Source organism: Watersipora subatra, chromosome 1 (assembly GCF_963576615.1).
Source record: "Watersipora subatra chromosome 1, tzWatSuba1.1, whole genome shotgun sequence".
In the NCBI taxonomy this organism is placed as follows: Eukaryota; Metazoa; Bryozoa; class Gymnolaemata; order Cheilostomatida; family Watersiporidae; genus Watersipora; species Watersipora subatra.
Genome location: NC_088708.1, coordinates 67819492 through 67844720, shown reverse-complemented (window position 1 = coordinate 67844720; position 25229 = coordinate 67819492). Strand labels below are relative to the sequence as shown.

General features: G+C 35.6%; 1 protein-coding gene across 1 annotated transcript in view; it reads left to right on the top strand.

Moving 5' to 3' along the window:
• Nucleotides 1-23959, top strand: part of LOC137396769 (ubiquitin carboxyl-terminal hydrolase 39-like) — a 36710-nt gene extending 12751 nt beyond the window's left edge. The window contains exons 6-12 of the mRNA XM_068083083.1: nt 646-747; nt 4971-5155; nt 8765-8893; nt 9302-9363; nt 13102-13237; nt 13822-13908; nt 23553-23959. Of these exons, the coding sequence (XP_067939184.1) occupies nt 646-747; nt 4971-5155; nt 8765-8893; nt 9302-9363; nt 13102-13237; nt 13822-13908; nt 23553-23624 (773 nt within the window). The 3' untranslated portion in view covers nt 23625-23959. The remainder of the gene's footprint in view (nt 1-645; nt 748-4970; nt 5156-8764; nt 8894-9301; nt 9364-13101; nt 13238-13821; nt 13909-23552) is intronic.
• The last annotated feature ends 1270 nt before the right edge of the window (nt 23960-25229 follow it).

The following is a 25229-nucleotide window of genomic DNA, read 5'->3' as shown; positions in this document are numbered from 1 at the left end:
GCTTATATGACTTGAAATTTGGGCTTGAGGCAGATACCACAAAAAAACATATTTTTAAAAAACATGTTAATCCGTGTGAATTTGAATTGTGACGATTGGGACTTGCTGTTTGATCCATCTCATGTTGAGCTGGATTACTAGTATTTTGCTATTTTATAAATAAGTTCCTAAACATCATATCATGTAATTTTTATTTCCGATGGTTTTTGAAGTTGAATTTTAGTAGAATTCGTGTCATAAAAAGCGTGATGGGCTTTTAAGCTTGAAATTTAGTGTCAAATTTTCGACTTGTACGCTGGAATTTGCGGTTGTTCGTCATTTGTCAAAGGCATCAGCCTAAAATAAATAGCTAACGTCCAGAAGGTGTCTTTGCATTCATGCTAGGCTTGTAAAAATCATTCAAATGTGTTTTGCTCAAAAGGAATAGGTTTTTGTCGTAATAATCTACTTTTTATAGATAGCGTATAAACTTTCGAAATTTTTTTGGGTATCTGCACCAAAGTTATTTGGCTGTTTGCATTGTCAACAAGACAGCAAGTTTAGCATATTCATAGCGTGGGCTGTAAATGATCTTACATAGTTGCTGGTTGTCATTAGCTGGGTTTTAAGGCTATGTGTATGTGACTCTGTTGGGTGTCTATGCAGGTGACCCTGTAGACTTCATGTCCTGGTTTCTCAACGCACTGCACACGGCTCTCAATGGAACTCGAAAACTCAACAGCAGCATCATTAATAAGACTTTCAGAGGTAAGTTGTTCGAAGAGGATATATGCTGTCTCATTGAACTTCTGTCAAGGTCATGCGTGATGTCAAAGATGCTCAACAATGCGGGTATAAGAGGAACCACACCCATGTACTCATCACATCCATATACACACCGCTAACATACACACCGCTAACATACACACCGCTAACATACACACCACTAACATACATACCACTAACATACACACCGCTAACATACATACCACTAACATACACACCGCTAACATACATACCACTAACATACATACCACTAACATACACACCGCTAACATACACACCGCTAACATACACACCGCTAACATACACACCGCTAACATACACACCACTAACATACATACCACTAACATACACACCGCTAACATACACACCGCTAACATACATACCACTAACATACACACCGCTAACATACACACCACTAACATACACACCACTAACATACATACCACTAACATACACACCACTAACATACACACCACTAACATACACACCGCTAACATACACACCGCTAACATACACACCGCTAACATACACACCGCTAACATACACACCACTAACATACACACCGCTAACATACACACCGCTAACATACATACCACTAACATACACACCGCTAACATACACACCGCTAACATACACACCACTAACATACACACCACTAACATACACACTACTAACATACACACCACTAACATACACACCGCTAACATACACACCACTAACATACACACCGCTAACATACACACCACTAACATACACACCGCTAACATACACACCGCTAACATACACACCGCTAACATACACACCACTAACATACACACCGCTAACATACACACCGCTAACATACATACCACTAACATACACATCACTAACATACACACCGCTAACATACATACCACTAACATACACATCACTAACATACACACCGCTAACATACACACCACTAACATACACACCGCTAACATACACACTACTAACATACACACTTCTAACATACACACCACTAACATACACACTACTAACATACACACCACTAACATACACACCGCTAACATACACACCGCTAACATACACACCACTAACATACACACCGCTAACATACACACCGCTAACATACACACCACTAACATACACACCACTAACATACACACCGCTAACATACACACCGCTAACATACATACCACTAACATACACACCGCTAACATACACACCGCTAACATACACACCGCTAACATACATACCACTAACATACACACCGCTAACATACACACCGCTAACATACACACCGCTAACATACACACCACTAACATACACACCACTAACATACATACCACTAACATACACACCGCTAACATACACACCGCTAACATACACACCACTAACATACACACCGCTAACATACACACTACTAACATACACACTACTAACATACACACCACTAACATACACACTACTAACATACACACCGCTAACATACACACCACTAACATACACACTACTAACATACACACCACTAACATACACACCACTAACATACACACCGCTAACATACACACCACTAACATACACACCGCTAACATACACACCGCTAACATACACACCGCTAACATACATACCACTAACATACACATCACTAACATACACACCGCTAACATACACACCGCTAACATACACACCGCTAACATACACACCGCTAACATACACACCGCTAACATACACACCGCTAACATACATACCGCTAACATACACACCGCTAACATACACACCGCTAACATACATACCACTAACATACACACCACTAACATACATACCGCTAACATACACACCGCTAACATACACACCGCTAACATACACACCACTAACATACACACCGCTAACATACACACCGCTAACATACACACCGCTAACATACATACCACTAACATACACACCGCTAACATACACACCGCTAACATACACACCGCTAACATACATACCACTAACATACACACCGCTAACATACACACCGCTAACATACACACCGCTAACATACACACCACTAACATACATACCACTAACATACACACCGCTAACATACACACCGCTAACATACACACCGCTAACATACACACCGCTAACATACACACCACTAACATACACACCACTAACATACATACCGCTAACATACACACCGCTAACATACATACCACTAACATACACACCGCTAACATACACACCACTAACATACACACCGCTAACATACACACTACTAACATACACACTACTAACATACACACCACTAACATACACACTACTAACATACACACCGCTAACATACACACCACTAACATACACACTACTAACATACACACCACTAACATACACACCACTAACATACACACCGCTAACATACACACCGCTAACATACACACCGCTAACATACACACCGCTAACATACACACCGCTAACATACATACCACTAACATACACATCACTAACATACACACCGCTAACATACACACCGCTAACATACACACCGCTAACATACACACCGCTAACATACACACCGCTAACATACACACCGCTAACATACATACCGCTAACATACACACCGCTAACATACACACCGCTAACATACATACCACTAACATACACACCGCTAACATACACACCGCTAACATACACACCACTAACATACACACCGCTAACATACACACCGCTAACATACACACCGCTAACATACATACCACTAACATACACACCGCTAACATACACACCGCTAACATACACACCGCTAACATACATACCACTAACATACACACCGCTAACATACACACCGCTAACATACACACCGCTAACATACACACCACTAACATACACACCACTAACATACATACCACTAACATACACACCGCTAACATACACACCGCTAACATACACACCGCTAACATACACACCGCTAACATACACACCACTAACATACACACCACTAACATACATACCGCTAACATACACACCGCTAACATACACACCGCTAACATACACACCACTAACATACACACCGCTAACATACACACCGCTAACATACTTACTACTAACATACACACTACTAACATACACACCGCTAACATACACACCACTAACATACACACCGCTAACATACACACCGCTAACATACACACCACTAACATACACACCGCTAACATACACACCGCTAACATACACACCGCTAACATACATACCGCTAACATACACACCGCTAACATACACACCGCTAACATACACACCGCTAACATACATACCACTAACATACACACCGCTAACATACACACCGCTAACATACACACCGCTAACATACACACCACTAACATACATACCACTAACATACACACCGCTAACATACACACCGCTAACATACACACCACTAAGATACACACCACTAACATACATACCGCTAACATACACACCGCTAACATACACACCGCTAACATACACACCGCTAACATACACACTACTAACATACACACTACTAACATACACACCGCTAACATACACACCACTAACATACACACCGCTAACATACACACCGCTAACATACACACCGCTAACATACATACCACTAACATACACATCACTAACATACACACCGCTAACATACACACCGCTAACATACACACCGCTAACATACACACCGCTAACATACACACCGCTAACATGCACACCGCTAACATACATACCGCTAACATACATATCGCTAACATACACACCACTAACATACACACCACTAACATGCATACCGCTAACATGCATACCGCTAACATACACACTACTATTGTGCACACCCCTAACATACACACCGCTAACATACACACCGCTAACATACACACCACTAACATGCACACCGCTAACATACACACCACTAACATACACACCGCTAACATACACACCACTAACATACATACCACTAACATACATACCGCTAACATACACACCACTAACATACACACCGCTAACATACACACCACTAACATACACACCACTAACATACACACCGCTAACATACACACCACTAACATACACACCACTAACATGCATACCGCTAACATGCATACCGCTAACATACACACTACTATTGTGCACACCGCTAACATACACACCGCTAACATACACACCACTATTGCGCACAGACAAACCGCTGTTACAGACACCTCACTTTTTCTGTTGTTTAGGGAAGATGAAGGTTTATTCTAGAAAAATACCCACCTCAGAAACGAGTGAAGCAGAAAAGGCCGTCATGTTCAACTCTGGGGCATATGAGGAAAAGGTTGAGGACACACAATTTCTCTATCTCACCTGTGACTTGCCTGCCATGCCCCTCTATCCTGATGAGCTTAAAGAGAACATAATTCCTCAGGTGAGGATTTTATTTCCTTTGTTTGATATGCTGTTTCTCCTTCAAATCAGTAAAGGTTGACTTGCAACAAAATTCACATTACAGTTATTTGGTATCAAAAGACTCACCATGTCTTACTCTGTTGTGTTGTAGGTGCAAAATATGTGGGAATGTGACTACAAGCTCTTAAAAGCTCAAAATCGAACAGTTAATCGCAGCCACATGAGACCGCCATAGTTTGGATTATCTTTCCAAAACGGCTCAAATGTGACATAGTTGTGGTAGATGGTTTCTGTTTACACTTTCATGCAACCTTATTCATCGAAATATTTTCACAAATATACTTCACGCATTCAATAAAACCATGTCTATTGTTCTTACGCGTCTGTTTTATCGTCATTTTAATGCTGTCACTTTTAGCAGTGATACCTTATAACTTACCGTAAAAATTCATTTAATTGTTTAACCTTACCTCGAAGGAGTACATTGGCTGATAATCATGACGAGCCTGTTGGTCACCTGTGATAATCGAAAAGTGCTGCAAAAATTATTTTCGAAGTATTGGGTCACATGATCAGGTTACGACTTGACGATTAGATAATACCAAAACAAAACTGTAAAGTAGCGAGCATCTATATTTGATTCGGGGTCTTCGGTAAAACCCAAAGTGTTTGTCATAAACTAGTGCTACGATAAGTTTTATATTGAGCTTTTTATTGGCCTTTCAATTCACGTGAGAACATCACGTGACAAGACGATAACCAAACTGTAATGACTACGTCAGATAAATAAAGATATTCCAATCTACGGCGACTTTTCGTTTTTGAGCTTTTAAACGCTTGTAATCACATTTCCAGATATTTGGCGTCTACAACACAACAGAGTAAGACATGGTGAATATTTTGATACCAAATAACTGTAATGTGAATTTTGTTGCAAGTCAACCTTTAAGGTTTTGTGTTTGCTACGTATAGGTGTTTTACAATGTATTCTCGCACATTAATTGGTCTGTGGAGACAAACCTTGGTTATAGGTTTTATCTACCCATGCAAGAATCGTGTTTCTTTATTCTATCATATAGGTTTAATATGGATTTAGCTTTAGCATCTGCAATTTACAATGTGTGTACATGAATATCAATTTTTTTCTGTTGTTAGTCTGTCCAGTTACAGTTACAACAACAAACAATCACCTTCGTACTGGATTAGAACTCGTAACATTCAAGTTTGTATGTCTACTAACAAGCGTGCGTAACCACAAGGCTAAGCCGCTCTTATCATTCCCATTACTCTTACCATATAATGTATTGTATATCCTTTTCACGATTGCACACGCTAAATGTGCACTTTATATTATTAATTAATATTACCTTTGACATTTGGATAATTTTTCGTTTTTTTAAAAAGCTAATTTTTTTGCCATTTCTTATTTTTGTAATGTTTAATTTTCAAATGTGCCGTTACACTCATATTTTCAGTTTTGATAAATCTGTAAAAGTTAAATGTTTTGCAATTAATTGCTAAATGCAATTATATCATCGGGTGTTAGAATTGCCTCTACATTCTCTCCATTCGGTCAGACAAAGGAAGTCCGATATCTCATTTTATGTTTGTACCAATATCGAGAGGTAGAGTATCAGTATCAATATCAAAACTTTCAACACAACGAGCTCCTGCTGCTGCAGTAAACTTTTGTATACACACAATTCCTATTTACTCATTGTTTATTTTTTCTCTTGATTTATTTAAACTGCACAAAAACACTGCACAAACCTTTTCTCATGATATGAAGTTTAAAAGTTAGAGCGGTAAATGTTGGATATGTTTAATAAAAATAAATTTTCTGTGCAAAAACCTTTTTATTACCCGAGTAACGCCGGGCATTCATCTAGAATATAGATAAATCTCATTGTTTGTCATCTGTCCAAGTATAGCGATAAAGTTTTAGGCAATAAAATGCACTTCATACTGGATTTCAACTCGCAAAGATTTAAACCGCAAATTTGCAAACACGTTCACTTAACCGCAAGGCTAAGCTACTCTTAACTATTATATCTACAGTATCTTTATCGCTAAATGAGGATGTACTTATTATTATTACCTTTTGTGTTTGTTTTGCTTTTTAAAAAGCTTTTAAAATTCATTACCTATTTTTTAATTTGTAATTTTCAAATGTGGCGTTTCAATTTCCGATTCTTCATCTTGGCGATCCCTACAAACTATTAAATTTCAAACTTTTTTCTCGTGGTATCTCGAGTAGGATTTGCATCTACATTCTTTCTCTGTTTGCTCAGACAAAGCATCCAACAAAAACAGTGCGAGATCTCATTTTTACATTTGTGCCAGTGTCGAGAGGTACCAATATCTTTGTATTCAAAGGTTGGATGGATCGCTTCGGTTACAACAGTAACCTTTTTATACAACATTTCTATGTAATAATTGTTATAATTACATTTATATCAAAATTTTCATGATTTATGTTTTGTTTTCTCAGATCATAATAATTGTAACAGTGTCAAATCATTTTTCATTGTAGTCATTGTAGCAAAACAGACTATCTAGCCATTACTTGTTAATTATTCCACATTTAAACACCTGTACAGTTGCTTTATTTTTCTCTTATTTTATTTGAACTGCACAAAACACTTTTCTCATTATATGAAGTTTAAAAGTTAGAATGGTAATTGTTGTATATGTTAAATAAAGATAAATTTTCTGTCCCAAGACTTTTTTATTACCCGGGCAATGCCGGCATTCAATAGTATATATATGATCCTTTTGTATCTACCTTGTTGTCACTTGTTTGAAACATCAGCTGTATCTTTGAAATAATTTATTTTTTTACATATTTAATTGTTTGAGACCCAACGATGGGTATGACCAGTTGACAACATGTCAGCAGTCCTTTTTACTATGACAACACGTCATCAATCCTTTTTACTATGACAACGCGTCACCAATCCTTGTTACCGTGAGAATAGGTCATCAATAATCTTGTCAACTATAATCCATATATTTTTGCTGGCTCTAACAAGGAAGCTACTGTATAGGAATATAGCTAGTATGAATTTGTTGATGTTAGGAGTCATCAACTGCTGGTGTCATTATCGTTTAATTTTATTTTTTAGCATTTATCGATATATATAAATCTAGAAGTTGTTCATCTGTTTGGATGTCTGCCTGTCCAGCTATGGCTATTAAAATCTTGGAATGAAGAATTCATATCGCAGAAGATTTGATCTCGGAACCTTAAATTCCCCAGACGATATGCTAAACCACTGAGATTGATGGGTTCATTAGGCGATATATGGCGTTATGCGGATGAAAATACGCACACCGCTCTGCGTGATGGGGCAATGTCATTTAATGCTTGCTCTCACAACTCTTTGTAATTTTAGCAATGCTAGCTTACTCAAATTAGCCATTGGCAATGTGCCAGGCTAATGGCAAGTGGCAGGCAATTAGATTGCCTGCAACTGTTTATAAGCTGTTTTTAATACCCGTGCAACGCCGGGCATTCGACTAGTTATGATATATCTTCAAGATAAGGTTTTACTATTTTTATTTACGCAAGTCATTCAGTCTCAGGTGATGTAAGATAACATTTGATCCTTTGCTAAAATGTTGGCAGGTTCCACTCGCAAGCATTTTAGCAAAGTTTAATGGAGTTACGGAGAAGGAGTACAAGACTTACAAGGAGTCAACCATGAAGAGATTTGAGATCACCAAGTTGCCTCCATACATTATTGTTTTCATTAAGGTCCGTACCTAGTTATCTCCCGTCTGATACCTCCACTTTTATATCATGTTGCGACAAGGTTGTTCTACCTTTGACCTAACTCTTTGTCTTACAGCATTGTGGTCGTATAGGTAGGTTACCGAAATACAGTTAGTAGCACATCTCTATAAGAAAACTCTTTATAGTACTCCTAGCTGGCTGGCCATGGTCTCAAGTATTTTTGTTGTGACATCTGTTTGATTTTATTTGGTTAGAGGGCCAACTTCTATCTCCTAGAGTCAGTTTTCAGTCATGTAATACAGTCATGCGTTGAATTCGGGCCCAAACTTATCTCATTGCAAGTTGGATATGCGATGCTTGCTAGCAGTGATTACATGGAGGCAGCATATTTGTGTTAGCATGTTTTTATAATCCTTCTTGGTTTTACAGAGGTTCACAAAGAATCAGTTCGTTCATGAAAAGAATCACACAATAGTCAACTTTCCTATCAAGTAAGTAGACATAGTAAAGGAGTTGTCTTTTCACTTGCTCCTATTGTGGGTAAACGACTTCAGTTACTGGAGTTAATTGGTATGGTTTAGCTAATTTTTGCTTATGATAAGTGTTATCAAAATTTCAACAAATTAGCCAGTTTTGCAAAAGGCTCAAGGAAGTTGTACATTATGTACAAAAATAGCTTTTATGTATTTCGACTTATAATTAGTAATGCTATTATGGGTAAGATTTTTCATGAGTTTCGCCAGATTGTAGAACCTATTAAGATTTGATTGAAACTATACTGTAATGTGTCATTTTACAAAAAAAGTTCTTTATTGTCATAATCTCCACATTTTATTCTATTATAAACTGTACAGTATAATAAAAGCTAACATAAAAATAAATTAAAATAAATGTTTTATTGGTCTATGAGGTGGCGATGGTAATGCGTCCAGAAGTATCATTCAGTTTTTATCATTGTTGTTCTTTGTATAAAGATAAAATATAAATTCTAAAATGTTCAGAGTAAAGTGAAATATTAATATCAAAGTAAAGTGAAAGAACTTTTGTTACATTTTAAATATAACTCATAAGCATTTTGATCTCCAAGCACCAGTTTTACAGTAATTAACACTTGTAAAAATTAACACTTGTAAACCTTACCTCATTACTCCATTCAGACCAACTTTTAGCAAAATAGAAAATTTGACACATGCAATTTTGTACAATAATAATAATTGGTCTTGAAATGCAAGCGTTGTAAAAAAATTTACATTGTGAGCGTAAACCTCTAAATCAACTATGATTATCACTCCAGCAGTGATAATTTAAAATTCTCCAGGTCTCCATCTTTAACAATGAATAAAGAGTTCTATACTTCATTGCCAAAATATAATATACAGAAAACTGCACAAAATATGCTCTCTATTGGTTTCAATACCATAGACTGGCTTTACTCCTTTTTAAATATAGTAATACCGATGAGGGTATGTATGAACAATGACGATCATCACAGTCGCCACTCTTTGGTGTATGACTACATCTCTGTGAGTTATTTGCGATGTTAACAAATAACAAGACTGGTAGCAAATGTCCATTTAAAATGAAGTTTTTATACATTATACTGTTTACTATGTGTTTGCCTTCCACTAATGAGTAAGTTATTGTGCTTTTGAGAGACAGTAATCTTGTGACTTGTTATTTTCATGGTAAATAAAGATAAAGTAAACGAGGCAAATAAAAGCTAATTGATTTCTTCTTTAACATTATGAATATGATTATTATATTGTTTTTTAATTACGATTTGTTATTTTTACATAAAATTGAATAGTATTACATAAAATTGAATGTATTGATTGATTGATTTCTCAATCAATCAATACATTGATTGATTGAGTAATCAATCAATGTTTGATTGATTGTAGTTCACCATTTACGTTTATTTTCTAAATAATGATAATTGCATTGTTTATACATATGATACATTATTATAATAGTTACACTATTAATTAATATAAATAGTGCAATGCTACATTAAAATATCACCTCCTAGGCTCAGATAGCAACTGCTACAGCACTAGCAAATACAGTCAAACATAGATAACTCGGCCACGGATAGCTCGAAAACATGGTTAATTCGAACGGTTTCTTTGGTCCGTTCCCACGTAATGATAAATTGCTATAGATAACTCGAACTCAATACTGTTAATTCGAACTGTTTTTTTGCCCAACGGCTACCAAAACGGTTGTTATCGCTTTAGAAAATCACTTTATTCAAAGCCATGGAGGTAAACCTCATCTTTTCGTAATTCATAAGCGTTGTTATTACCACCATCGGCAAAATAATTTTGTCAACGACTTTTCTAAAGGTTTGGTCAAATTTGATTTATACTGCTATACGATTAATAGCGCGGGCTTGCCGGGTCACGCACGCAAGGATTTTCGCCACGCACATACAAAACAAAAACAGCATGTTGTTTTTGTTTTGTATATGCGTGGCGAAAATCCTTGAGTGCATGACCCGGCTAGCCCGTGACGAATAGTTTTCCGACGTTGATTCCGTGTTGAATCAACGTCGGAATGTTGAATGTTTAAAACGTCTTAAAATTGTTTTTATTAAACGTATACGTTGTCTTAGCTAAAAAAACTATTCATCGTTTGACCTAAACACAGAATACGTGTGTACATGCAATAAGTACCCATTCAAAAAGCGTGAGTGATATACAATGTACCGTTAAACCTCGTAAAACTTTTAATTGAACTGCCTCGGAGTGTTGCTCTTAATGAATCCCAGGTAAAGTAAGGGATTTTTCTTTGGTAACTTTTTCTTGAAGTTGCATAAACTTCAAGAAAAATCGGCAAAATTGATCGTGGGTAAAACGCTCAAAAGAAAAAGATGTCTTTTCTTTTGAGCATTTCAACAACGATCAAGTATTGCCAATGTCAATCTAAAAAAACCTCCTGGCAATAACATCACCTCAAACAACAAACCAATCTCAAGTGATAGAAAAATCTCTATACTTTTTAATAAAAACATTTTAAACTTTACCATTAGAAGCATTTAATTTGAAACAAGCCATTTGTGCTTTTGATTTATATTATAGTTTGCATATGTACATGTATCTACTAATAAATAAGTAAATACATGGACTTGTGACAGTGCTCTGATAACTTGAACGCTCTGATAATTCGAACACTTTTGCTCGGTCCCGTGAAGTTCGAGTTATCCATGTTTGACTGTACTTGTTGTTCGTATTATATAAAATATTTAATTTTAGTGTTTCAAGTGTTAGTTATTAAAAAATGTAACAAGTCACCAGAAGTATACTTATTTTCAGTTAGTGAAATTGATAAGAAAATACTTTAAATATGATTCAGTAAATATAAATGGATTTATTGACTGCAGCATTTGTTTATTAATGCAATTTTATGGGAATTAATTATTTTTCAATTAAATAAGGATTATGCTGCTAATTTCTGTACATCAACTAAACAATATCTTTGCTATTTGCCTTGCTGTCACTTGCTTAAAACAGCTGTATTTTTAAAATAATCTTTCCTTTTTTAAAGGAAAAACCAAAGTAAATTTTTAAGGCATCAGCTTACAGTTGTGCTGTTTCAAAACCACAACAAAATTCCTTATTTTTATTTGTTTTGCACGCCATGCACATCCTGTTTGTGCATGCACTACCTGCACAAAGGTATAAGTCTAAACTATTATTTTGTGTCATGAAAACTGTAGCGTGAAGTAATACTGCTCTAGTCTGACACCAAGTGGTACATTCCACAAATCTTTTTAATGATATCAGAGTTAATTGAGTGCAAAAACATTCGTGACCCACCCATGTATGCATAGGTTTGTTTTTTGCTAGCAAATTCATCAACAGTCAAGCTAAGGGGCTTGTATGTTGTGAAAAGAGAAGTCAATTGTTCATGAGACCCTCTCTATCAGTCTTTGAACAAAATGAATATGTTAAATCTCAGCTCCACAAACTTGCGAAAGCGTTGTCTTTATTATCTGGAATACCTGCAGCATCAGCCCCCAAATATTCAGAGTAAGATGTTTTGTGGCTTACATATGCTATGGTAGGGTGAAGCCAAATTCCTTTGACGCGGCAAGATTGATGCTTTTTTTCTTGTAATTGGGAAGAGTTATCCTCTCAACGTATTGTAATAACACATGCTGTTAAACCTGCTAGTTTTGTATCTTAATAGGGACTTAATATCTTTATATTTGTCTGAATGCATTTTAGGAATGTAGACTTTGGTGAGCTGCTGACAGATGAGGGAAAAACAAGACATAAATACACTCACTATGACTTGCTGTCTAATATTGTTCATGATGGTGACCCTAAGTCAGGTGTCTACCTCGCACATGTGCTGCATAAGGTATGCATCTTTGTTACAGTAATTTGTCTAGTAGCAGTGTCTCTGTCACTGTCTCTGCATGCGCTATTCCAAGTACATTTGTACAGATTATCATCAACCATTTGAAATTGACTTTGGCTGTATAACAATTCAAAAATAAAAAAATTTCAAAATGTTGGTTTCCATAGTTAAAATTAGCGCAATTTGTGGAATGATGTGGATGAAATTTAAACTTATTGGTGTAATGAGTCGTGCGTAACATTGCTGTAACTGTGAAATTTGGTTTTTTAACAAAGGAGTTCAGTTTATTTCATATACCGCTGTAGGTTGTCTACCATTCAATGCGTTCATAATCTATTAGTCTTTTCAAGTCTTGATCTACATCTATCTGGCTATGGCTGTAACATGGCTTGGCTCAGCAAAAACCATGCATTAGTAATTACGACCAAAGTTCATTTTATAGAATTTATATTATATAACATAATAATATATTATATAACATAAGTTGTCTCTTTCGCTGGTATGATTTGTAGTGCATACAAACATGTATGTTCCAAATGGAGCTCCACAGTATTTACATATATCAATGGTCACCATATTTTCAGGGAAGCACGAAATGGTTCGAACTGCAGGACCTTCATGTTATGGACAGGCTCCCACAAATGATTCCCTTATCAGAGAGCTATGTGCAGGTTGGTCTCATCTTGTTTCATTTCACGAAGTGTGTGTTCGGTGATATCACTTTCTTGACGTATCCTTCAAGTATCCTTGAAGGTCCACAAAATGTTATGAATCTTCAATTTGCGGTTTATAATAAAGACAGAGAATTGGACAAATTTGGAAAATTTGTTAAGACATCAATTCATGCATTTGATGCTTATATGACTTATATTTTCTGCTTTTCTTCTCACCTAGAATGATTAATTCTGGTTAATGATCTACTGTTCATTCAAGGAATCTGTTTCCAATATTGTCTCAAACTTTAGATTTTTTTTCATAGCAGCTCTCAAGAAGGTTTTTTACTCTAGTTGTACTTTCCTAAATATATAGTTCATCGTTTTTCTACCTTACAATTGGTTTGGTACCGTCTCGGAATCTGATGCTGGTACAAGCAATAATTCTTTACACAGCGCATGTTTACATGCTTGCTGAGAAAAATACAATAACAGTATTATAGTGCAGTAATGTAAAATAAATTAGAGCTACTTTGTCGATGATAGCGCTTCTAACTTCTTGTAAAAACTACATGTATATTGTATATATATACATATACTGTATATATATTTATATTGATATATATTATTAGTATATATTAATATACATTTATATATTATATTTACTATGATATCTAATCATCTATTACTGAGCTTTTAAGTTGCTCAATAAAACATCAATTTGATCCTTCAGTGGCTCAATGCTTGTCAAATATGTTCATACTGAGCTATCATGAATGCATATATTATAACTATATAAAACAAAAAATATAATAAATTTGAATAACAAATATTTTATGTATAACCAAATTTATTAGGATCTGGTAATAATTGGTAAATAATTGGTTTGGTGACGGCCGTTAACGGATAATTTTTCGGGAGTTGTGTGCACATACGCATTTATCATAAATCTCCCAACCAATCGCTCCGCTCGTGTTTGGTCGTGGAATAACCAAATTTATTAGGATCTGGTCAGAGTTTTCTTTACTACAAATAAAGTGGGTGGAGCTTACAGTTATTGAAGATTATTTATTATTACCAGCTGTTTAACTAGATTAAAGATGTGGTTGCGTCAAATTTAAGTTGATCTTATAAGAAAGCTTTTTTTCTCTATCAGTTGATATGTTGTTTGTTGTGTTACGCGATCGCATTGCCAAGATATTTGAAGATTAAAACCAAAAAAATCTGATTGCCGTAAAAACGCTCAGGCCACAAAAACGTGTCCAGACTTACCCAAAATGATGTCACGCGTTAGACAACCTGTCTCTATCTCTCGTATTCACATCGGCTATTTGCGATAAAAGTCTAGTCTTACGCGGCTCTATTGGCATATATCTTATTTTGTATTTGCTCATGTTGGCTAGAATAAAATTTTAAATCCTGCTACAGATGCATTATTATGAATTTTTCAAAGGCCTCAAATAACGAAAATTGAAAATTTGTTCTACTCACTTTCTCCAAATGTTGTGTAAACATTTGGGTACCGACTACCAATTCTACCGGTCTACGGTAATTCTGTCAAGTCAACTATGTAGAACGAGGTCTTTGTATCAGCACAGTTCTGCAGCTACCCATACTAACGATATACAGCCTCCCATAAGTCCCGCTCACATTATGTCTGTCGCCTATCCTTGGGGCGGGGCTGTATATCATTGCCTACACCGTCTACGTACTAGTTTCTTACTAGTAGTATCCTTACCGAATACTACCGAAGTGAAATAAGCAAGCCACGTCTTTGAAAAGAATATAGATAGGGATAGAGTTCTAAGGATGAGAAGTCTGCTGCAAACTGGATTTGAACTCACATTCTCCAGTTCTGCGGACATCCATATACCATATCCAATTCACTACAATATTCTGCAAATCATGTTTTGCATTATCTTCAACAATATTATTTTATTATATAATTTTTACAAGCAAAAATATTTTCATCTCGGCGTAAAGCTTTTATTAAAAATATTCATCAAGTCATGGCCACTCACATAGTATTAGCTGATACAATAAGACAAATTCATCTACTGCAACAAACTCAAATAAAACATCATGGCTTATGCAGCACACATTCAAGTCTCTCTTTCCCCTTTATGGCAGTTTCCACACTGACAAAGCTTCTTCGGCTGGTGGGGGACGACATAAACATTCTGTAATCAGTAAAACAAATGCAATAAATATATGTCATTCATAGATATGTCATTCTAAAGCGTATCTATTGACAGCTTCCAGATTGGGAGTTAAATAGATTGCGAGTGTAATTTTAAAAACGAATAAACGTTTAACAAAGGCACAAGTACGCCAAGCCAACGATTCGAAGCTTTGGTTCTGGAAATTAAAGATTTGCATTGATCAATCGATTTTCTTCACTTTCTACAAGTGAAAAGTGAACATCTAATGTCAAATCATAAATCTAATTTACTAGATAAAGATGCCACAGAAAATTTGAAGCGAATGTAGCTAGGTGAACCGATAAAAAAATATAAAACGATGATTAGTGATAGCAAAAAGTTATAATTTTATTAATTAGTACATGGAATTAGTATTAGTACAGTTAATTTACCTCCATTCTGTCTTCCTCTGCAGCAAAACGCTGCTGACGCCTGTCAGCTTTGACCATAGGCTGTCTACTCCAATCTTTTACTAAAAGTTGCTCAAATAACTCTGAGTCACAGTCGCTCGAACTTGAAGCCATTTTAAAACTATGTATAACTTAGTAATTGTTGAAACGCGTTGAATCAGTAACGATGAGAATTTTCTAACGATGAGAATCTTCGAGATCACAGACAACGCGTTTTACGAGTGATAACATTTATTACGGCCTATATAAAAATTTCGCGCTCATGATTGGCTAACGAAGCGACCTCATATTTATCGCTCGTGGTTTCGTTTCAGATATCTTGCTTGTGACGTTACGAAAGAAGCACCCGCTGGAACTTGAGCTTTTTAAAAGAGGGCCTCATTCAAACGCATATATCTCTGGACAGGGTTGGTCTACAAAGACAAAAATGGCATCAAATTGTAGCTGATGTTTTAGCCTTTTATGGGTCTTAATTTCATTAAATTGAATTTTTTGACGCAACCACATCTTTAAGTAGGAGGGGCTTTGGCCTATATTGCTCATAATGTTTAAATACACTGAATAAAAGACACGCAGCCAGAGGAGTGACTCTGGATATCCATAGCTGGGTATGGCTACCACAGTAATGACATACTATTTAGCTCTAGAGGCTTGTCTTGCTTACAGTGTAAAAGTTCTAATGATAGTATGAAGCAGCAATAACATAAACCCTCAGTTCAATACACCAGGTCGTTTGTATAACCAATGGATTTCTTCAAAAACAGAAGAAAATTATGTCTTACAGGATTCTCTCTATTAGTAATCTTTATAAGATTTCCACATGTTCTACATCATAGACTATTCAAGATATCCTCAACTAAAGCTGATACTGTTACAGTATGAATGGCTGGCTCCATTTATGATTTATCGAGGTAGATTCTTTGGCGTTCATTTATTACACTTGGGCACAGGTGCTATTTTATAAAGTTGTTTTCTTTTGAATGGGTCAATTTTCAGGTGCTCTCTTTGAATTTGTGTAACATTCTAGTCAAGTTGGCATTTTGTACACGCGTGTATTGGTGGTAGAGCCATAGCGCTGCGGTGTATGCCGATTTCTTAATGATATTGCATCTACCTCGAGTCTGAGGCGTGCTATTAGATGATTATATGTTATCATCAGTTCGTATGGTCTGCTGACTACTGGGAAGGAAAATGATAGGTGTCTGAATAGAAGGGCTAGACACAAGTATTGATTGAGAATTCACTGGCACTCATTCTGACTCATGGCCATGGTTCTCTTCTTCTAAGCTCCAAGAGATTTTTAACCAAGGAATGCATTTCAGATGTTTGAAATAATTGACTATCAGAATTGTCCCTTGAGTAATTCTATAAGTAGAATAAAATTAAGAATATTATATATATAGCAAGTTCAGATAGTCAAAGGTCATTACTATTGGTGGCTGTTTCTGTTCAAAAGTGGCTTGTACTTCACGCTGCAGCTATTCTTGCAGTAGTCGTATCTTGTTATGAATCGTGTCAGACAAGAATAGTTTTGTTAGTGGAGTCTGTTGATATGAACAACCGTAACGGTTCACACGTTCAGCTTACCTTGCCGTTATCAGTAGTATTGACAAGGCATGAAAGTTAAAAAACGATCAAATCTTTTGGAATGCCAAAGGACAGTAACTCTCACGCTGTTCCAGTAGATTGGGTGGAAGTCAAAGGAAACTGCGGTTCATATTGTTTGGAAATTTGAGCTTATATGAATCATTTGAAGTTTTATCAGCTTCTCACATCATCTTCAACCATCGATACTAGAGTTATTCTTCGTTAGTCACTAGCTACATGTTGTAGACTTCTCATTACCCAATAAGTATCAAGCAGTGATTAAACTGCTAAGATTACGCACATTTCTGTGTTAGTGAATATTCCTTCTAGTCTGAACTTATAAAAACTTGCATACATGTCCTTTGTGCTAAATTATATCACCTTAAACCTTTTGAATCATGCATTACACCAGCTTTAGTATTAATCATTCATTTCTAGTATTAGTTTGACTCTTTTTAAAAACTCTCAAATGCTTAATGAACCATGTTTCAATATACTTTACTTTGATAGAGTGCAAATTGTCCCACGACCAAATGAGCGGAGCGAAGTGTGGGAGTTTTTATGATAAATGCATGTGCACACAACTTACGAAAAAATTATTCATCAACAATGAGATGAACCCTCGTCAAGAAATTTCATCAACAAATTTAAGCATCATTTTGTAAAGTTGTTAAAGTATAATAACGATACAAAACACATTTAAACCTATTTAAATATGTTACCAAGCCTTTGAAGGGTTACCACAAATTCATAAAACTAACCCATCTGATCGGAATATACACAAATAGACAAATTAATTTGGACGAAAATCGCCACAAAACGCTTGAAAAGCTTGGTTTAATAAAAGTTAAGACCGGAAATTGAAACGCCGAGCGACAGATAATAGAATGATAAAGTCTTGCGCATTTCACGAAAAAATAACGTGCACTTTTCACCAGTCTATGGCATTGTCGAATTGCCGAAGGTTTCGGCAATTAACATAGGAGTACAGAAATCGTTTCATTTTTGCCGATTTCAATTTTTTCATTTTCATTTGCCGACACATTTGAATACTTTCGCATTTAAACTGATGTCCATGGCAGTGTAAGTAAAGCAAAAGACGATGATATTTTTTTAACGTTTCTTATGAGATTATTACAATTATTAATTATAAGTTTGGGTGACTACAGAACAATGACTACGTAGTACAGATTTTCTAAAAATCTATATAAATATCACAACTTCGTGATATTGTTAGCTATGCCATTTTGAAATGTAAAAAAAATTGTGCATTGGTTTTATATTATTACTATATAAATAATATTGGTTATTCTAATAATATCAGTGCATTTTACTTCTAATATTGGCCAATATTGCATTTCTCTTTTTGCAGGAGGAGAGATATAAACATATAATCTTTTCCTTTCATTATTGCTATTTGTTGTATATAATAACACCCAGACCCAGTACATTACAGCTACCATTGCAGTTATCCTATTTGACTGCTAATATTGCATTTCTCAACCATCAGTACCCTTTCTTTTTTCTAATATCACTTTGGTCGTGGGCTGTATAACAGTGGAATTTCTAGTACATAAAATGCAGGCTTCGCTTATCTAGAGTTTTCTTTAAACTGCCCAATGAAATGACATCGCGCACCAGAGATACTTATGACAAGTCTTGTGGCCCATTTAAAGTGCATGTAGATGAGTGTGTGAACAGCTACAACCATATACCCTACAGGGTGAAAATATTCGCGAAGTAAAGTTTCGCGCAAATCGCCTTTTTCATGCATATTCGCGGACTAATTCATTCGCAGCATTCAGCATTAATTCATTCGAACACAGTCACTCTCTATTAAGAGTTACCTCTATTGCAGCTAGCAATAGAGTTAACCCTTCGCACGCGTACACCGCATGTTTAGGTTTCTATTTAGCTGACAACTACGAGTCGATCATGCTAAGCTATAATTTTATGCTGCATCTAGTGGTTTTCACGAATATTCAACGCTTTGGAGGCCTTTGATGAACCAACAACTTTTGGTAAGTAATGAGTTTTTTCAAAACTGTTTACTAAATTAATAATTGAATTTTACTTTGGTTCTTTGGTAAAACACAGTATTTATGTTTTCTATCCCTACCGCTTCGTTATTCGTTTTAGTGTGAGAGAGGAGCCCAATAATCTGCACGACCCATAATAAATGCAGACTGCGCAACGGTTGGTCATCTACCCCGTGAAATAAGTACAGTAAACAGCTTTTTCATCATACGCGGAGGCACAATGACTGCAAGGGTATTGGATGTCATTCCTAGAGGATCACCAATCATTCAGGGAGGTCTTGAAATTGATGTAGAAGTGACTGCAGCTGCTAACGAGAAGAATATATCTATTTTAAAAAAGGAACAAAAACGCTTTTACGATCACAAATTTTTAGCCAACCTGAAGAACGTTGCAATAGTGATCAACGAGGAGAGTTCTGATGATAACTGCCTTACCAGCCATGTAGTAGCGAGAGAATTGTCTTTGACATCTGCCCAAGACAGTGACGGTGATATAGCGCTGCTATTACCAAAATAATTAGTCAGAGAGCACCATTACACGCTAGTATTTACTTAGCAAGAGTAACAGTTTAATTCTATTACCAGACAACCGCTATATAGGCCAAACTGTTTTTGTTTACACCATTCATTGTTTGTAAAATTTTATTTGTATTTGAGATATTGTATTTGTACACTTAAATTTGTAATCAATTGTAAAATATTTATACATAAGCTAATTCATAAGCTAAGCATAATTCATGCTAAGCTATAAATTTTTGGCTTCATATAGAGGTTTTCATGAATGTTCATTGATTTGGAGGCTTTTGGTGAACCAACAACTTGTGATAAGTTATGAGTTTTTTCAACGTTAAGAACTGCAGGAGATTTTTTTCGATGATGATGCCGTGCTGAATTCCGAATAACTTGTGACAACCTTGAATAATTTTGTAAAGAGGTGTGATGCATTGACAATGAGGTTAACTCAAAGCCCCGGTGATAATTTTTTTTTAATTTGGAACTCGGCTACGTTTACTACTTCTGCCTAGCGACTAGTTTTTAATTGAAGGCAGTAGTTATTCTCCCTTGTGTTTAAAAATAGAACTAATTATTCGTGAAATCCAATAATTCGCGGAATCGTCTGTTCGCGAATTATTAAATTCGTCGAATATTTTCATCCTGTAGGGTATTATGAATTTTGGTCATGTTATGAATCTTGCATTTGCGGTTTACAAGGAAGACAGAGAATTGGACAGATTTGGAGAATTTGTTAAGACATCAATTCATGCATTTAAAACCTAACTGATTAGTATATTAAACTACTTCGTATGAAAACATGATTGGAAATCTGCCTAATTGTGAGTCAGAGCTGTATCACAGCTTGTCGTAAGTCTAGATTTAAACTAGGGTACGAGAAAAGCTAGTGCATTTTCTAATAGCACATTACATACAGATCTGGATCATGCGCATCTTCAGGAGGTTACAACTCGTATAGTTTAGGTTATATTCACTCATCATTTGAGCTCAGGCCATGGAGGGCAGCTAAGTATGTGAAGTGAGCAGGCAAATCGATCTATTTTTTCTTACATCGCCATGCTATAAATAAAGTCAAACCTCGATATACGAAATTAATCTATTCTGATATTTGCTTTGTGTATCAAAATTTTCATATGTTGGAGTAAATATTGTTATATGAATAAGTTGTTTTTATTTAATTTGTTCCAGAGACTAAAAATCAACTATAAAAACAATTACATATACTCATATAGTAATTAAATTTAGGATTGAAATTAGTGTAACCTTTTAATTTTGTAAAAATGTACTTGTAAAAGTGTAAACTGACTTAATAAAGTAGTAACAATAAAAGTAAACTTCTATTGTTATTATATCATGGAAACACATGAACTGAACAAACATTTGTTCAAATGTTACATGATATGCTCAACAGTCATATGTAGAGGTGATTCTTAATCAAGGTTTGATTGTATGTTTGCCTTGTAACTACTGCGGAAATACAAAAGAAGCCTAGGTGCGTGAATCTCAGCAATGTTGGATAGATTTGTCTGAATTTAGTATATAGAATGGCAGGTGCATATCTCCCTCAGCTTTGCTCCCCAACAATATCTCTTACTAACTGATGGCAATGACATAAAGGGTTCGATGAAAGGAAGTGTACTTGCTATTCTTTCTGTCTTGTATTGTACACTCTTTTTACTCCGCACCTGCTATGGTAATTGTCTCTTCTGTCTATTAGTGACGCTCTCAGCATCTTTATATGAATCTCTTTATGTCTTCGCAAACTTCGGTACGCGTTTAAGTAAAAAAGATGAGTGTGGCTCGTCTCCTGTTAACTCACCCGCTTCCTGATGTAAACAAAGCACGTGTGATGGTTGACTGACTTTCCCCTTTAACATGTTCATTGTTAAATTTTATGCCTGGTTACCGCATTCAATACCATTGTCTTCTACTACATTAATATGCTATAGCACCCATGATAGCCTGGAAACTTTGTGAAATCTTTTAGTGGTGGACAGAGTAAGTAAAATTAAGGTTGACTGCGATTGGTTCTTGACCACCAGATGGAATACTGACTCTCCAATAGATGTCTTTCTGCAAACACACACAGTCAAACCTCTAAATGTGAAGTTATTCCATTCCAATATTTGTTTTTTTAGTCAAAAGTATCATATGTTAAGACAATATTTTTATCAGAATATGTTATATTTAATCTAGTTAGGCTCGAGAATAAACTAGATTAAATATAACATATCCTGATAAAAATATGTGCTTAACATAATTATGATGATTTTGACTAACAAAACAAATATTGGAATGGATTAACTTCACAAGTAAACGTAATGCATTTGCTTCGATACCCTATGTGATTACTTGAATTACTATTTAGCATTGTTTTAGGCTCGAGAATAATAACAATGCTAAATTGTAATACAAGTAATCACATACGGTATTGAAGCAAATGCATAACAAAAAGAGTGTAAAAATAACTATATTATATGTAAAACTAAATTGGAAAAATAAAGTAATAACTAATAGAAAAGAGTTGATTATTGTTTCTTTACTTTAGAGACAAGTGAATGGAAGTGTAGGCACAGCAATGTGTAAGTTCTACGGTTGAACTTACTATTACTTACACTAGTTTAAATTAGCCCTAAATATGTTTTTCCTATTGCTTATACGATTGGTTATTAACTGCTTCTTGTGTCTTATTTTTACTTGTAACGTACTTGATGTTTTGACGAGTTTTGGATATCGGATGTCAAAACTACTTTGTATGTTGAGGCAAGTGTTCGCTCCAACTTTACCTTGTATCTCAAACAATTGGTATGTCGAGACTCGACTGTTTCTGCTGGATATCATTGTCTTAAGTGATGATGTTGTATGTCATGATCATTTAATGGTATAAATGTCATGTTCATTATTCTTTGCAGGTCTATGAACTGAACCGATCTACACCCAACAAGGCTTATGTTGAACCCAAGCCAGCGACGGTGAAGAAATGACATCAGTTTGTACGGGACTATAGCCCGGTCTGATTCGTGATATCACTGTCCGTAGTCAGCATTGTAAATAGTCTTTCTCTATTGTACAGGGTTAATCAAGGAGTATTTTGTACAATGTGATGCAGAGATTTCAAGTGTATCTCTTTTGTTAAGTTTTCTGAGTCATGAGGAGTCACTTGTATGGAAAACAATTGCTTTGTTTATATAATGAATAAATGAGTCAGCAGGTCTTTCGATGGTTCCTTTAAAGTTCGGACATTCAAACCGATAATGGACTTACAGAGCGTGTGAAAGTCGATTATAGGATACGCTACCATCATTAACTGGTGACAAATTCCTGTTTAGGTCTTTTTAGGATCATTTGTAAGACATTCTGTGGACTGTCGTATTCAATAATTGGAGTTATGTACAAAGCTTCCCATTGGCTAATGTTTCTACAGTCGCTTAAGATTTCTAAGTATACTTCAATAAAGGTCATACTCACAAAACTGCAAATGAAAAGAAGCTACCAATGGCTCAAAGATTGATGAGATAGAAGATATAAAAGCTCTTCGAAAATTCAATATCACATGATTTCAAACAGTTGGTTTTCATTAGGAATACTGCTTTTGAAAAGAAAGTGTTTGAATCTGACATCTAGAGATGTGTTTTGGTTGCTGCAAAAGTTCAATGATCTTTTTTAAGCAAAGCATAGATCATCCATGGTGCACATAGATATAGATTCTCTACATACATGTACATGGGATAGCCTTTAGAATGGTAGAAGAATTACTGGTAACTTTCCCGCTGGTTGTGGTATACCATATCCTGTGAGAACTTACTCATGGAAGACTTGTTAATGCCTGTAGCTATGTTTATAGAATTATTCTACATTTAAAACATCTTCATCAATATTTAATGGTTGTCAGTTACGGTTTGGATCATTTACTATGCATGTATAACAAATGTGTTCACTGGCTAACGAATATCTAAAATTGCTATGTATGGTTCATTTGTGAGTCGTCTTATCAATGTAGTTACCATGCTGATCACATTTTGTTGAAAGCGACATATTGAAAATAACTCTAAGTTTACAGAAATGAGTAGGCCTCAATGATTGTGCCTTGCTTCCATAGCTTAAGAAAGCTCTTTTCCACATGTAGCCCTAAGTTCTAAAGCATGTCAAAGTAAAATGAGACCATCGGCCCAACACATTCAAGTACAGTTTAGTTTGATTACAATTCCTATCTAAACAACTAGACGTTCTCTGACCTACCTTATCAGTAGCCTCACAAGGTAGCTTGTATTGTATACAATCAGATCAGAGATAAAAATTATATTGCCATCATTTTATTTAACCTCAAATCATGTAGCGACTGTATTTATTCAAAAATATTAAATTAATAAAAAGAATTGACATCTAACAGGTTATGAGAGAAGGATACATTCATAACTTACAAGTGTACTTTGTGTTATATCATCAACAACTATGCAATCTATAGCATGGTTTCTTTTTTGTTTGAAAAGCTGGTTTCAAGAAAAAAGTGTAGCATTATCTCTGCTGATCCATCCTCCGGTTTTTCGGTATATCTACATATTGTTGGACTTTTCACGGGATAACGAACT